Source organism: Sturnira hondurensis, unplaced genomic scaffold, assembly GCF_014824575.4.
Source record: "Sturnira hondurensis isolate 20B ecotype Veracruz unplaced genomic scaffold, ASM1482457v3 Scaffold0016663, whole genome shotgun sequence".
Taxonomy (NCBI): domain Eukaryota; kingdom Metazoa; phylum Chordata; class Mammalia; order Chiroptera; family Phyllostomidae; genus Sturnira; species Sturnira hondurensis.
The window spans coordinates 5,168,903-5,184,766 of NW_028089294.1; the positions used below are offsets into that span (position 1 = coordinate 5,168,903).

At 44.3% G+C, this 15,864-nt stretch overlaps 1 protein-coding gene across 2 annotated transcripts in view; it reads left to right on the forward strand.

The window, feature by feature from the left end:
• Positions 1-15,864, forward strand: part of CAMKMT (calmodulin-lysine N-methyltransferase) — a 348,130-nt gene that overhangs the window by 327,638 nt on the left and 4,628 nt on the right. For both annotated transcript variants that reach the window (XM_037066512.1, XM_037066511.1), the window contains 2 exons: positions 2,805-2,868; positions 14,214-14,345. In XM_037066512.1, coding sequence (XP_036922407.1) covers positions 2,805-2,868; positions 14,214-14,345 — 196 coding nt within the window. The remainder of the gene's footprint in view (positions 1-2,804; positions 2,869-14,213; positions 14,346-15,864) is intronic.

Consider the following 15,864-nt stretch of genomic DNA (forward strand, 5'->3'; position numbering starts at 1 on the left):
GGAAATGCCTCCCTGTCCTCTGCACTAATTAATTTCCCTGTGAGAGGAGTTGTAAACGCTTTGTGCTCGGCACAAAGCTGACTGATTCCAAGGGAGGGGTGAAAACGGCCGGGCACCTTTCTTTTGTCATAAAATCTGGGATTCAGGTAAATGGAACAAAGCAAGTGTTGATTCCATGAGCGAAGTATGCAGAGGTGTGTGTGGGTGCATGTGTGCACGTGTGCACGTGTGTGTGTTTTAATGGCCAAACTAGACGGTCAATGCATTTTGATCAGTAACTGAAGGGAGACTTGAAATGGTATCTCCATCCCAATCACTGACCCACTCAGCCTTTTTAAATAGATCCACTTAAGCTACTGCTGTTCTCTGAGTCCATTAGGACTTATTTAAGGGGTGAATTTTCAGGAGATTATATATCACTCCCACTAAAGCACATTGAAATTGCTCATAGGACGTATCCTACAAAGCGTTATAAATTCTCCATCAGAACTAAGGAGAAAGGTGAGCTTGCTTGGAATAAAGACCACTTAGAGAACTACAAGAATCACTTTTGGGAAATTTGATTTGGAGTGCCGAAGCAGGCAATGTTACCTTTCAAATAACTGTGTTTGGAATGTGCACTGTGTGCTCAGCTGCATTTGCTGGTATAAGCTGTGATGTTAATGTCTTTGTTGCCATCGCCAACATTAGGGAGAAATAGTACTGTATAGGGTTATGGTTTAAACTCCGCTTCTAAGACGGTGTTTATTTATTCTAACACTCTCACCAGCTCTGAGGATGCACAGGATACACTGAGCACGGTCTTCTGCTCAATGCCGTGGCTCCCCGCCAGCTGGGTTTCCTACAGGCCTGAGAGCCCGACGGAGATTCCCCCACAATCACAGCCTTCTGAAAAAAACAAAGCCAGAAGGCTTGGTTAGGAAAACTGAGGATAACATTACCTGACTAAAGAGTAAGGTACACGGTCCTGAAGAGAAAAACATTTAAAGCACTTAGATACAGTTTGATTTCTTTCTTACTGAGCCTTAATGGTTATTAATTGCTGATTAATATGCCTTCCATGCAAATTTTATAGCATTTGAATCAGCATTCTGTGCTCTAAGATTTAAGTATTTGTTTATGAAGTGAGAAGACAATTCTCCCACGGGTGTTAAATAGGTTAGCCCAATTGATGGCTGGAATGGGATAAGGTTCCCATTCTAGATATGATTTCTAGCTCATCTTAAGAATATTTTTTTCCAGTGCTCAGAGCATCCGTTTATAGAACCTTCTACTAATCATGACATGATGAAACCCAAGCTCTGACTTCTTGGAAACACCGTAAACTGCTCTTCCCACTTCTGCTTCTCAAATGAGAGAAGTGGAAGAGACCCTAGTCTGGTGAAACATGCCACCTAAATGTTGACTCTTCCTGACTGGGAAGGAATGCATGCAGCCTCTTTCAGGGCCATCGAGACCAACACCCTACAGAAGCACCTCCGTTTCAAGGATGGTGGTGGTCTGCCAGTCAGGCAGTATGCAAATATTTATTGAGTCCCTTCTACGTGTGTTTGGACAGACGGGAAACTCCTTGTGGGCAAGAACTTTGTCTTATTCATAGCTTATTTCTAATGCTAAAACAACCCCTAGGATGTAGGTGACAACAAATATTTATCAACTAATGTATTATTAATTTGATACCCACCATAGCCACATAGGGGGGCCTTTATTGATAAAGACATAGAGGCCTCATGGGAAGTGACTTGTCCAAGGTGACAGAGCAGGAAGGTCAGAGCCAGAGCTCTATCAAACCATGAACTACGCTCCCCGCTTGCTGAAGTGTGGCTCTACACCACGGCTCTCCAACTGGCAGCTGATACTCACCCTTAGCTTCAGGAAGGATGAGACTGAGCCGAAGAGTAGGCAGCACTCACTCATGCTGCGTCAGGAGCAGGGAGGCTAAATCTGAGGGGCCTGTCCCAAACTGCAGCATTAGGGATGGGAGTAGGGGCCCCCTTAGGCTCCTCGTGCGATGACTGATACCCAAGGCTGCCCAGTGTTCTGACCTGTGAGTCCCGCATAAGGAAACTCTGCCCCAAGCTTCCAAGACAAGGCCTGGTGAGACAGGGTCAGACTGATCCAGCGAAAGGGATGACAGAACAACAACAGAAATTCTCAAAAGAGCAGAGGATAACAAGAAAGATGACAGTGAACTGGGAGGAAATCAACCTGGAGATCAAGGCAGGCGGGCGGGGGGAGGTGGTATGCGGAATCCAGAGTTGCCATGGTCTCTGTGACACGTTGCCTAAACTGTACCTTCGTTTTTAGAGCCATTTAGTCCTAGGTCACTGGTCGAATCCAACCTCAGTGCTGTTCCTACTCACTGAAAACCCTCACTGCCTGAGATCTCCCTGCGGTTTGGGTGTAATGGGGCTGGTGGTTTGTTTTTGGAGGGTGGCCTCACAGCACCCCCGGTGTGCAGTGGGCCCACCCAGGTCTACAGAGACTAATGACAGGAAGTGCTGAGAGAGCTTCATCTCAACCAGGTGATTCTCCCAAACAGAAGCTTAGAAAGTGTCCCCCTGACGGTGACATGTGGTCCAGTCGTGCATGAGTCTGGCCCACTGCATGTCCATGGCTTGGCTTTAGATGCACCACCGATATCTTTTTCTGTTTCTTCTGGTAAGACACTTGAACAGAAGGAAACAATGTCTTTTTTTTAGCGTTAAGTAAATGTGTGTCATTAGCCCTGTACTTATCTCCATCAGTATCGCTAGACTGGAAAACTCAATTTAATCTGGATTCTCTTCTCTTCTCAATGTCAGCCTGTTTCTGGACCAGTACAGAGCCAGCCTTGTTGATGCAATAAAGAGATTACTCCAGCCCAGGGTGAGTATGTTTCTATTTTCTCCCGAACACTGGCTTCAGAATAATTAGTGTGTATACAGAGATGGAAAGAGTAATGGAATGGCAGGATTAATGTCATGTAATACTTTAATACTTATTATGTCCAACTTCAATTGGGTCTTCTGATCTACCAGATTCGTTCCTAATCATAACTAGGGAACTTCTTACCCTTGGCCTTCTGATAAGGAACACAGTGGGTAGTAAAATAAATGAAAGCACTTCAAAGATAGTGTGAGATTATTTTTATCAAAGAATTTCTTGAGTCTTTTCCTTTGATAGCAATATCTTCATATTAAAGTAGAAGTACGATATTGAAAGTTTTCCATTGACTTCTGTCATTTTAAATCCCTTCAATGGTAACCTTTGTCACTGGGTATTTATTTATTGCAACAGATTTTTTTCTTTCTATTTCTGTTTATATTAAAGAAAAAGGACTTCAGATGAATCTGTGTATTAAAAGTTCTTTGCTTTAAAAGGAAGCCATTATTTATATATTATAAACATTAGGTCACAATGAAGCCAAGCGTGGCATAAAATATTGTGCACATTTCTACATTTATATATCCATTTATGCCTGTGAGTAAATTACAGAGTTTGCATCCACTCTTATTTTGTTGGGCTGTTATCCTGAGCCAGGAGGTCCTGCAGCCTAAACGGAGAGTTAATATGCGTCTATTTAAAGTAAGAAAATGAGTTTAAAGCTCATGCATTAAAAATAAAATCTTATACGTATGTAAGGTTCTTGCTGCACCATCGAATTTAAAACAGGTTAACAATGTTAATGCAGCCTCTGACAGGAACTCACATTTGAGAAAAGACTGCAGAGAGAGAGAGAGAGTGTGTGTGTGTGTGTGAAGTATTTTCTAAACTTTTGTTTCTAAAGTCTTTTTGAGAAGAGGGTTTGCTCCTGTCGTCTGAACTCAGTGAGACTTACAGACTAATACTGTTCAGTATTTCTTTTATATCTGTTTCCACATTGAAGTTTCCTGGGACAATTTTGATAATCATCCTTTGCCTTACACTGTTGTTTTGATTTTGTTCTCTCTGGATACAATAGCTCGGAAACTTTAAATAGGCCTCTCAGAGGAGAGACCACAGCTTCATAAGTAGTAATCAATGAAAGTAAATCGGCCTTCTCCATTCCCTCTGTGAGGTGGGTAGTAGGTCTCGAGGCGAGAAAGGGGCATGCTCCAGGCTACTGATGGAGCTGCGCTGGTTGGGTGAGCAGTGCAAGTTGAGGGTAGACAAAGGAATTTGGGGCCTCTGCATTCCCTCTATGAGCCTTGGGTGATTCTCATGGGCATTTGCAAGATCAGGACTTTCAGAGAGGGCACCGAGACACTCAGATGTAAAGGCCTCTGTGGAAATGCATCATCCAGAAATACAATGCGCCGAGGACTCCTCGGTCCCACACTGAACAGACAGTACATCACTCTTCACTGTCACCCCCCTCAAAGCCTATTGGTGGCACATACTCCATTTTGCAGCAGATTTGCATGATTTATCCCCGCTATGAATAGAGACCTCAGTGCAGATTGGCCTAGAATCTCTAGTGTTTCTTAAACCTGGAACCACGCTCCTCCCTTGCCTGAAGTTGGCTTCACACTGCAGCCCTTCTGAGCGAAGACTGCAGCCCTCCTCCAGACAACTGATTCTCACCCTTAGCTCCTAGTAGGCTGAGGCGGGGCCCTAGAGTAGCTGGCGCTTACTCATGCTGGGTGAGGAGCAGGGAGGGAGACGAGATCAGAGGGGCCTAGAGTACACTGCAGCATTGGAAATGGGAGTCAGGGGCCTGGCTTAGGCTCCTCATTCACAAGGCTGCCAGGTGTTCTAGCCCGAGGGGTCAGAGGCCCACTGTAAGGGGGGACGTCCAAGTTTTGGATGGCATATGGACATTTCAAAATTACCATCCAGGAAACTCATTTCTATTGGGAAGTCTGGGGAAGTGTAACACTTGCACCACCACCACCCCACTGCCCCCCCCACCTCTACCCTGGTGGGCTCTAGAAGGGTCACATGGACTTAGCAGTGGCCAGCAGCTGCATATCCTGTGCCAGTGGACGACAAGGGTTCCCAGAGCTTGGGGGTAGCTAGAGGAAAAACTGAACTCTTCCTCTTAGCTCTCAGCGCTGGCTGCTTTGCTCCCAAAGGAGCTCCCCCTGCTGAGTGTACGTGTTGTGGACGTCACTGTCCAAGACTAAGATAATAGTAAAGGTGTTATTCCATTACAATTAGAGCTACTTTCAATGTTTTCTTGGGTCCAGACAACTCTTCCATGGTTTTGTGGCCCAAGGGTCCGAAGGTGCCACAGGGTCCCACAGAGAAACAACTTGGGGGCTATGCTGGTGGATCCTGAGTTCTCCGTAATTCAAGGCTCAGCAAAATAGCACCATAATTTACAATAGCCAAGTGCTGGAAACAGCCCAAGTGCTCATCTGTAAATAAGTGTATCCAAAAAACTATGGTACATTTACACAATGGAATACTACACAGCAGAAAGAAGGAGCTCCTACCTTTTGCGACAGTATGAATGGAACTGGAAAGCATTATGCTAAGTGAAATAAGCTGGGCAGTGAAAGACAAATACCATATGATCTCCTATAAGTGGAATCAAATCAACCAAACAAAGAGGCAAAATATAACCGGGAACATTGAAATAGAGAACAAACTGATAGTAACCAGAAAGGAGGTGGGAGGGGATAATGGGGGAGTCATCAAGGAATATGTATAAAGGACACATGGAATGGACAAAGCCAAAGGGGGAAGGGTTGAGAGTAGGAGGTGGGGATGGCCAGGGTGGGGGGACTAGTGGGGATGCGATAGAGACAATTGTATTTGAACAACAATAAAAAAATACATCTCAGACATTTTCATACTTACACTGAGATAAAAATCATAAATCTTAAGTGTACAATTCATGCAGTTCTAGAAAATGTGTACATTCATTAACTAACACCAGAATCAAGATAGAAAATATTTGCATCACTATGCAAAATTTCCTTGTGTAGCTTTCCAGTCAAAGCCCACAGCTCTTACACCAGGCCACAGAAATTCTGATTTATATCACCATAGTTTTACTAGTTGTACAATGCATACAAATGTACTTTATTGTCTGTATACTTCTATGTCTGGCTTCTTTTGCAAAGTATAGTTGTTTGAGAGCCAAAAAAATTCAATGGGAAATAGAAGTTTTCAGGGTGCTCGGCAAAAACTACCTAGGAGCCGGAGGCTTCAAATTCCTGGGGCAGTTTCTGAAAGAAAGTGTGGTGGGTTGAGCCAGGAGTATCTTCAGGGAAGACCAAGTCTGTCCTTTGTATCTAGCCACTGGGTTCATCTCTTAAAGCCTCAGCTTTCCATTTATAAAATGAAGAGTGTGTTCACTCCCCATACCCAATGCTTTGGAAAGCTTTAGCATCCTATTGACTCTAAATATATGTTAGCTCTTGTTACTTTGAAGAGAGGCTTGTTACTAGAGAGGCTTTCTGGCTGTGGTGAGTACAGAATAGAGGAGGCTCTTTCCAACTATTCAATATGTTCCTCAAAGAAATGATGGCAGGAAGGGAATAAACCATTTTCTTGACCTTGACTTTGACAACTTCTGCACATGACTGGGCACACGGTGTCCCCCTGCACCCAATTTCTGCACCCCTGCAGCATGCCCCGAATGGGTCCCAGGAGGATGACATACCTGGATGAAGAGGACATTTTACTACATACAACCTGCACTGCATGGAGGGCGACAGGTCACTACCAGATGGCAAGAATGAAATAATTGCAAGATGGCGGTTCAAGTGTCAAGCTGTGGGAAGGAATGAATTCTGTCATTTGGGGGCGTGTGTTTCTTTGCTTTCTAGCTTTGGCAAATCAGCTGTCTGGAGTCACAGTTCCAGAGGCGAAGAAAGTAGTTGGAAAGGAAGTTTTCTGCTTCCCAGTTTTTACGAGTTCATGAATGGGAGATGGTGGCGGAGGGTGAAAGGATAGACCTCACAGAGGGCTTAGGCACCGGGGTGGGGTTCTGGCAATCACAAATCCCAGAGCTGAGCTTAGATTCTCCACCAAACAGGCACCTGTGCTTGGGAAGTTATTCTCAGTAGCTCCAAATTTCAGCAGGAAACGTTTGTCATCTGCCCCAAATGGAAACCTTCCTCAGCTTGCTGGTTGAGAAAAATTGAGAACATGTGACTCCTGCCAGAATACTACCAGGGACTCTTCAGCAGGGACTTAAAAGATGAAAAGAAAATAAAGTAGCTACTAAAAAAGAATGAAATCAGCAAATTTTACTCATTCCAAGAAGCAACCTCCCCGCTACACACGGTTTTCCCTCTGGTGAGTGACTGCTTCTCACTGATGATTGATAGGTGCCCCTCTGTCATTGTGTTCTTTAAAGAACATCACCAATGCCTGGTATCTGAAGACCCAAATGTAATTTAAAATAGCCACAGCAGCCTGCAAGTTGAACTTGAGTCCAGAAATGACAACCAGCAAATGGCATCTGCTGATGTTCCTGTGAAATGGCTTTGGACGTAGGGAGGGGAGCCTAGCCAGCCAGCCAGTGCGAGTTGACTCGGGACACAAGGAGAAGACGGGCCGAGGTGCAGTACTGATAGCTCTCCGGCTTCGCATCCCTGCTGCCCGATGGTTAGGGATGAATGCACAGATACCACGGTGAGGTTCACTTAACTTTCTTCAGAGATAGCCTCGCACGCAATGGCAGCATATCCCTGGAATCCTGCCTAAATGCCAGGAGTGCCATAAATGTAAACCACGGACTCTAAAGAGCAATTTCTTTTTATTGACAGATTTCTTTCTTTTTTAAAATCTAACATCTCTGTATGCACCTATGCAAACCTTTGTTTTGCTCATCTCAGGGCAGAGCCTGGTGAGTGCGGGCTCCATGCAGGGAACTGAGATGGTGCTGAAGAGCCCTTGGGTTCCTGTCTGTTGGCTGGGCCAGGGGCCCAGCAAGCCCTCCCCTGTTCGGGGTGAGAAGCTGTGTTCAGCCAAGCCTGGCTCTCCCAGGTGCAGGAATAGAGTCCCCAGGTGTTCTTAAGACCCTCAGAGTAGGTGCCTAGCCCTCGCAGTTCTTGTCTGCAGCCCACCTGGATGCTTATTCAGCATGTGTGGTGCTAGGTCTCTGTCCCCAAAGAGTTCCTGGTTCCTTGTGAAGATGTGACACACCTGGGTGGGACCACAGTGGACAGTGCCAAATGGCTTCTAACAGCTCAATACTTGATCATATATAGCTACTTTTATTTGTTCTGTGGACCTTTCTAATGTATGCTTTGAATAGAATATGTGAAACTCAAGAATAGAATATGTTTGGACACTATCTTTATCCAAAAATCATTTGTTGAGAACCCACTACCTGCCTGGCACTGTGCTAGGGAATGTAGGGTAGGGGTATAAATATGAATGACGAGCACTGTGAGAATTTCATAGATTGTTAGCAGGGTGGATTGATGCGTGAGCTACCAGGAATTATAAGGCAATGTGGTGGGTACTAGGGAGAGGTACAGCACAGAGTGACTGGCTGCCTGAGGAAAGCTTCTTTGGAGACTGTGGTATTTGACTTTGGTCTTGAATGGTCAGAAGGGAATTCATTCCAAGCCTCAGAAGAAGGGACTAGAAGGCAGTATCCTGGGTGGAGGAAACAGTGCTGATAGGTATAGAGTATGAAAAGTATGTTGTGTTTTAGGGTCAACAAGACATTAGCTGGAGTATAAGAATGTCTTTGTGGTCTAGGGGTTAGGGATGGAGAGGGGCAGGAGATAAGGTAAATGAGTTTATTTGGGCTACCATTTTAGGAAAGGCTAAGAACACTATGATGAAAAGACTGGACTTTATTATGTGGGCAAGAGAGAAGCACTGAAAGTTTTTGAGCAGTGGTGAGGTCAGATGTGGGTTCTAGAAAGATCACTCTAGCCACAGCATGAAGGCTGGAATGGAATTAGAAGGATCTTGAAAGCAGCAAGGTTCCTTATGGGTCAAGTGTAAACCAACTAGTTCGTTAGGAGCTAGTGAAGACTTGAAGATTGAGAAGAGGGAAATGAATGGGTATTCACTGACAGATTTTTTCAGCAAACATTTACTGAGTGCCTCTCAGAAGCCAGACACACTGCCAGGGCCTGGGGATAGAGTGACGTCCAGCGTAATCCCGGCCCTAACGGAGCGGGAAGTCCAGCCTGAGACAAGCAACTGAGCAGTTACCTGATGGTGTGTTAGAGATACAGCAGAGGTATGGGTAAGCCCTGGAAGCCGGGAAGGGGATAACTGGGGCAGAAGGCCCAGCGTGGAGGCCAGAGGAGCTCAGCGCAGGTATCGCAGGGGCAGGGTGTCTAATCTGGTTGCCGAATGACGAGCCAGTGTTACCACGTCAACATAGAACTGGAAATCAAGAGAAACATTCCACTCCAAGGGCATGTTTGCAGGTTTGAAGGTGTGGGAGTCCATGTGAGAAAAAGCCAGAGAACTGCGATGAGTTTGGCCTGACTAGAGCCCAAGGTGAGTATGGAGGAGGAACAGGGACGATGCTGCAGAGATAGTGTGGGTCAGGTCATGCTGGGCTTTGCCTGTCATCCCCAAAAGGTGGGACGCATGTTAGTGGTTTTCAACCCTGTTTTAACGGCAGAACCCTTTGACCAGAACATTTTTGGCCAGCACCCCAATTATAAAACAGAAAAGTGAAGCAGCTTCAGTTCAACTGGATGTGAGATTGGATGTGAGAAGTTTAGCCCTTCCTCTCCCCTGGTCTCTCTTTGACCCCTCCAGTTCACCCCAGAAGCCACTGAAACAGTTTGAGAACCACACGCTGCAGGGGACAGTGATGTGGGTTGGCAGGCGTGGCATTAGAGGGTTTTCAAAGCAATGCCACGATTCCCAGGTTTTTAACTTCATTTTAATGGTGAAGAATATGGAAGTGCTTGGAACCTAGTAGGTACTCAGCTGTGTGTGTGTGTGTGTGTGTGTGTGTGTGTGTGTGAAAGAAAGAGAGACAGACAGACAGACAGACATGAGTAGTGCCCTGCGAAGGATAGGGGTTTGGAATCAAGGATGCTGAGTTCTGTTTTAGACAGAGTGGCTTAAAGGCACATTCAGAACATCCCCGTGGCTTTGGCAGGCACCTGAAAATCTGAGTGTGGCCTCTGGGCTATGGTGAATGCTGCCGTCGTATACTTGTGATTTTTGCTGTGAATGTGGTAGCTGACATTCTGGGCTTTGGTACAATAGCCTAGAACTGTACAGAATGAAAAGTAGGCGGAGCTTGGGGGACCACTGATAATTAAGAGGCAAGTGGAAGAAGAGAAGGCAGGGAAGGGACTGAGAAATGTAGAGGAGGGAGCAGGAGGGAGCAGGCAAGGGCAGCATCTCAGAAACTGGGTAAAGAAAGGGTTAGAACATAAACATAAGCTTAAACATGTCATCGGTACTTAATAGTTGGTTGCCAGGAAATGAAAAAAGAATAAAGGCATTTCGTTGGCATAGCATATTCCTTTTAAAATAAATCTGAAGCATACTTATTTTTTCCAGAAGTGCACGCCCTTTAATACATGAGTATAGATGAGTCTAGCGAAATAACAACAGCAGCGCCCACAATATAAACATTATTGTTGTTGTTTTGGTGGAACTACTCCTCTCTCCTCTCCAGGGATAAACGAATTCTCCCCAGTTTCTCTGCAGTCAGATTTTTACATTCAATTGAGTGTTCATTCTGAGTTTAAAATGATTCTGTGACTGAATGCTCAGAAACTTGTGCTTTGGTAAATTAAAAATAATTTTCCTAAAAGTGATGGGCTAATTTGAAATCTATTTTTTTCTTACTAGCTTTGATTTTTGTAGCCTGAATTGTAAGGCGTATCCCTCTGATTGCACCTGTGGGGGGGTCCAGCTCCACTGGGGGTGGGGAAGGCTCCGAAACCACTCACTGTGGGGCAGATGCAGGCACTGGGTAGGGCTCAGTGGGTGCTCACCGAATGAGTGGGCGGTGTACTGTGGTCCCTCCTAATAATGGATCTATGTGCCAAAGGTGTCTGTATTCAGTGAAATTGAAAAGGAAGCCCACGTACCCGAGTAATTAGAGATGAGAACCCCTGCTTGCTCTGCATCTTTCTTGTGGGTGCAGTGCTGTGCACAGGTGCTTCCCCCTGAAATCCCATTGCAGTTGCTGACTCTATTAACGCTTCTCGAAGAAAGTCTTTTCTAAAGAATAAGCAATAGGACATGGCCTTTGAATTCCCCAAGAATTGTACTCCTCAGATTACTCAACATCTGGGTTTAGTTTATTCTCTCAACCAATATTAGTTGAGTGTCTACTATACTTTAGGCCCTGAGAAATGCAGTGAATAAAGCCTGGAAGATTCCTTTGTCATGGAGCACACATTCTGGCCCGAGGAGACAGGTGACAACAAACGGGCATAATGTGTGTCAGAGGCGATGAGTGCTGAGAACAAAAAGAACGAGGGGAGAGGGGTAAACAGCAATGGAGGAGGGCCTGTGGTTTTAGACTGGGCAGTTAATGAAAGAGAACAGGTCAACTGAGACCTAAAGGAGGAAAGAGATGTCTGCCCAGAGGGCGCTGCCCTGTGCCCAGTTGCAGCCTCCAGCCCACCAGAGCCAACACGGGGGTGCGGTGTGGGGAGCACGTGCTTTGTAAATGCAAACATCAACCCAACTAAGAGCCTGCAGCCTTGTAAACATTATGATAAATAGTTTAGATCAGCGATTTTCAACCGATGTGTTACAAGAATTTTTCAAACATGCAGTACCTGGTTCTTTAGTCAGGGGCACTGACCTCTTTTCCCTTAGACTGTCAAATAAAAAAATGACAACAGCCAACACAACAGTAGCTGTCTAGTGTGGATACCCTGTCTTGAACCATAAATATCTAGGTCATGTAACAGAGTTGCATCATATTGGTCATGTCCCATAATAAGGTTGTGTCTGATTAGTTAATTTTTGGTATCAGAAATCCTTATATGCAAGTTTAAGTGCCTGATTTTTTTAAAAGTCACTTTAGAGCAAAAAGGATAGGTAATTACTGTTTTTTTTTGTAAATCTATCAAAGTTGTACCTATTTTTTGTCATATTGGCAAAAATATATTTTTTTGGTGAGCTGCAGAATTTTAGTAATTAGGTTGTGTGTGCTGTGAGATGAAAAAGGTTGAAGATCACTGGCTTAGATAATAGCTATTAAAAATCAACTCTTCTGTTGCCATTGGAAGACAATTTTTGTGAATGAGTTTGAAATTTTAAAAAACTTCTACTATTCAAAAATCTAGAAGGGCCAAAAGTTCTTAGAAATGACTAAAATGACCTGCTAATATTCCCTCTTTTTAATGACAGCTCCTGCCCCCCTGCTGAGACCACGTGTTATATCTAGTTTCACACCAAAATGAATTTTTACTGCTAAGTTTGAAAACCACCTGGAAATAGCAATTAATATTGGAAAAGCTGACAGAACCTTAAGTGTATTGGCATGGTGGGTGCTGCTATAATTATGTGATGAGTGTGTACACATCCATGTAAACACAGTATGAAAACACACTTGACGTCCAAGACAGTGTATCAGTGTTTTTTCTTGCAGGTAAATGAGAAAAAGAGTGACGGGGAGAGAGAACTGATCAAATTTTTATATGTTAGGTGCTGTAGATGTTTCTAGTCTCACATCTATTTAACCCTGGTTTTCAAACTATTTTCACATTCACCACCTCATCTGATTCTCACGGCTTGCTGTGGTCGGGGGAGGGGGCAGGTTTTGTTCTTCCCGTTTGCTGGATGCGGAAACTGGGTGGAGGACTTGAGTGTTTCATCTGCTAGAGGGGATTACACTAACATGTCCAAGGTCCATTCTAGCCCAACAGCTTTGTAGTTTTCTGATTTTCCTTTCTGCCACACAGGTCTTTCTTGTACTGGTCAACCCCTTCAGTGTGTGTTTAATAATCTGTCAAATGCAATGTCTCCCATGCAAGGTTGTTGGGAAAATCTGAGAGGTTTGAAGGAAGGTGGAAAAACCTAGCACCATGGTGGCCATTAGTATTATTATTATTATCATCGTCATCACTAGTACTAAGAAGGAGGCAATGTGGTGCACAGGAAAGAGCATTGGCATTGGAGTTGGATAAATTTCATTGTTTACTAGGCATGTCATCTTGGCCAATTATTCAACCTTTCTGAGCATCCTATAAGAGGGAGCTGATGGTCCCTCTGTTGCTGGTGGTTTGAAGACTCAAGGAGACTGTGTAAAGCACCTCTCCCAGCATCTGACATGTACCACATGCTCAAATACCTAGCCAGCAGGTGTGAATGATAAACCACCTTTCAGAAGAAACCAAGATAGATTTTCATGACTCCCCCAAAAGTAATGTGGCATTTCATCAAGGTGAAGTATAACCTTGTAATTAACGGAAGCATGCAGTCATCGTTTAAACAAACAGAAAGAAAAGAAGATTCCGAAGCTTCGCCGTTTTGTGCACATCTAGAAGGGAGAGGACAAAATCCACATGCACCCAGTAGTTAGCCCACGATCATTGTGGGGTTTCATGCCGGATGGTCTTCTAAAATCCAGTGTGTGTTTTATTCAAGTCGTCCCCTGCTCCCCACTGCGACAGTCTTACAAGGCTGTGCAATTTATTTAGAAAAGCCTGTTTACCCTCTTTGTACCTCTTTCTTTGAAAAGCAATCATTTGAGTACTGTGAGGAGCTGTTCTGCTATAATGATGACCATTTTAAAGGATTCATTGAAGCCAGAAACCAAGACCCTTGTAGACTTGTGCCTGACAGCGTGGTCACAGAAAAGGCCGGTGGCGGGACTGAAGTGTGACCTTCTCCAATAGGGTTGTGGTTGCTTGTCTCCATGGAGGATGTCTTGGTACTGGAGTTTCAGAGCACAAGAAACGAACATTTACAGGCATGTGTTGCCACATGCTCTGGAGCGGGGTGGTGGGCGTGTTGGCAGCTGCCGGCGAGTCGCAAGGTGGGTGGCGCTGCTCTGGGCCAGTTTCTTTAAAATCTGGTGCTTTTGTGTAAACCACTGGGCCCAAAAGAGGTGTGTGTTGTGCAGAATACCAACTTCGAGTCACATTGGGTTTATTACATGTGTTGTTTGAAAGCCATTGGCCATTTGAATATAAAATATACATATTATTGTTTCTTATTTAATGTATATCTATCCATGAAATTATTCTCACTGTGAATGCCCTTCCTGTGTAGACGTCTCAAGAACAATTGTGTTTTCTACCTGGGAGTGATATGTTAAATGCTTTGACCAACGTATGTTGTGTTTGGTTGCCTTCCAGTTTTAAAATGTGTAAATTTCCTTTTTAATGTTCTAGGGGAAAGCAATGGTATTCGCCCCACGCCGAGGGACAACTTTAAACCAGTTTTGCAATCTAGCTGAAAAAGCCGGTTTCTCTATCCAAAGACATGAAAATTATGATGAACACATTTCAAACTTCCACTCCAAGGTTAGTTTTCTGCTCGTGTTAGATAACACTTTAATCCGCGTTGCATTTTGAAGAGATCATGGTCTTTTTGGCAGGTAACCTAAATATTTGATTAAAGTACTTCTTAGGTGTGCTGCTGCTGAACAGCTATTTGTATCTGATTATTTCGTATGGTAAAGTCATCTTTCATCTTTGCCTGTCTAGAAGGATTTTATGGAAGCCATTCCTGCTTACTCCTTCCTCTGAAACAAAGTTATCTTTTCATTTAGTAATAGACTAATTTGTAGGATGCAGGGGAGGTGGCATAGAATGAATGATAAACAAGCATTTACATTTGAATAAAAAAAAAGCTTTGGCTTTTAAGTAGGTTCCGCGCTCAGCTACGCTGAAATAAATAGAAGGTAAATGTCGAATTGTATCATGTCGGACTGTAAATCTTTATTTCTGCTTGCTTTATGGCTGGGTCACTGGGCAGTTTGAGACTCTTAAATCTACAGAATTTCACAGTAGTGGGGTTACATGTCAGTGCGAGGTGCTGCAAGATTTAGGTCAAAAGCACTTATCTGAGAGTGATTTCTAAGCTTGCTTACATAAAGCAGTGTTATCAGCCTTTTTATTATTTATGGGTGCCCACCAATATAGGACACATAGGCAAGTGTTCTACCAAACACCTCCTAGGATCTCATGTTTGCTGATACATGTCACGGTTACTAGCATAACCTGTATTGCTTATGTAATTGTGTGCCTTGTGGAAGTCTCCCATCTCTGAACTAGTCTGACCTTGGCAAGAGACTTTGACTTGTCATCACTTTGCAAGCTGTAACTGACCTTAATTTTCTCCTGTAAAAATATCAATAGCATTCTTTACTACCCAGGACTATGATGTAAGGTAGAAGTGTATTGACTTTTGAAAAATTATGTACAAAGGGGATCTGATCTTCCCAGCAAAAGAAAGGAAACCCTCACTGTCTGGAAATGGGCTCACTTCTCTGGGTCTCTAAGGGCTCCATTCAGCCCCTGGCAAAGAAATGATGCTTTGTGAACTGCAAGGGTTAAATCATTTCCTCTCATGGTTGGAATCGGGCCCTTTGCTTAATAACAGAGCAGTTGCGTTGTTTAAAATAATAACCAAATGGCATGTTATCCGAATCGTACCTGCCTCTCTGGAACCATGTTTTCCCTTTTCAACACCTCCCCGAAACCAAAAGGAAGGCTCTGGAGGTGTCACTTGTTGGGGAGGGGTCTCTTCCCCGCAAAAGGGATAAAACCTGCCTTCTCTCCAGGGTAGGACTAGATCTACCAGTATCAGGTGATGACTGCGTTAATGTCGTTGTCCTCCACTTTCCCCCCCAGAACAACAGATGCTTTGAGGTTTTTCAGTCACAGCTCAGGAGAGCAAAGGCTTGGGTTTCTCCACCAGCAGACTGAGACAGTGGTCAGTCTCCTATACACCCCCCCGCCCCCCCATCTCCTCCCTGCAAGATCTGAAGGATGTTGGAACATGTGATGTATTTGAGTCCTTGGTGGCTCCCTTTCCTCT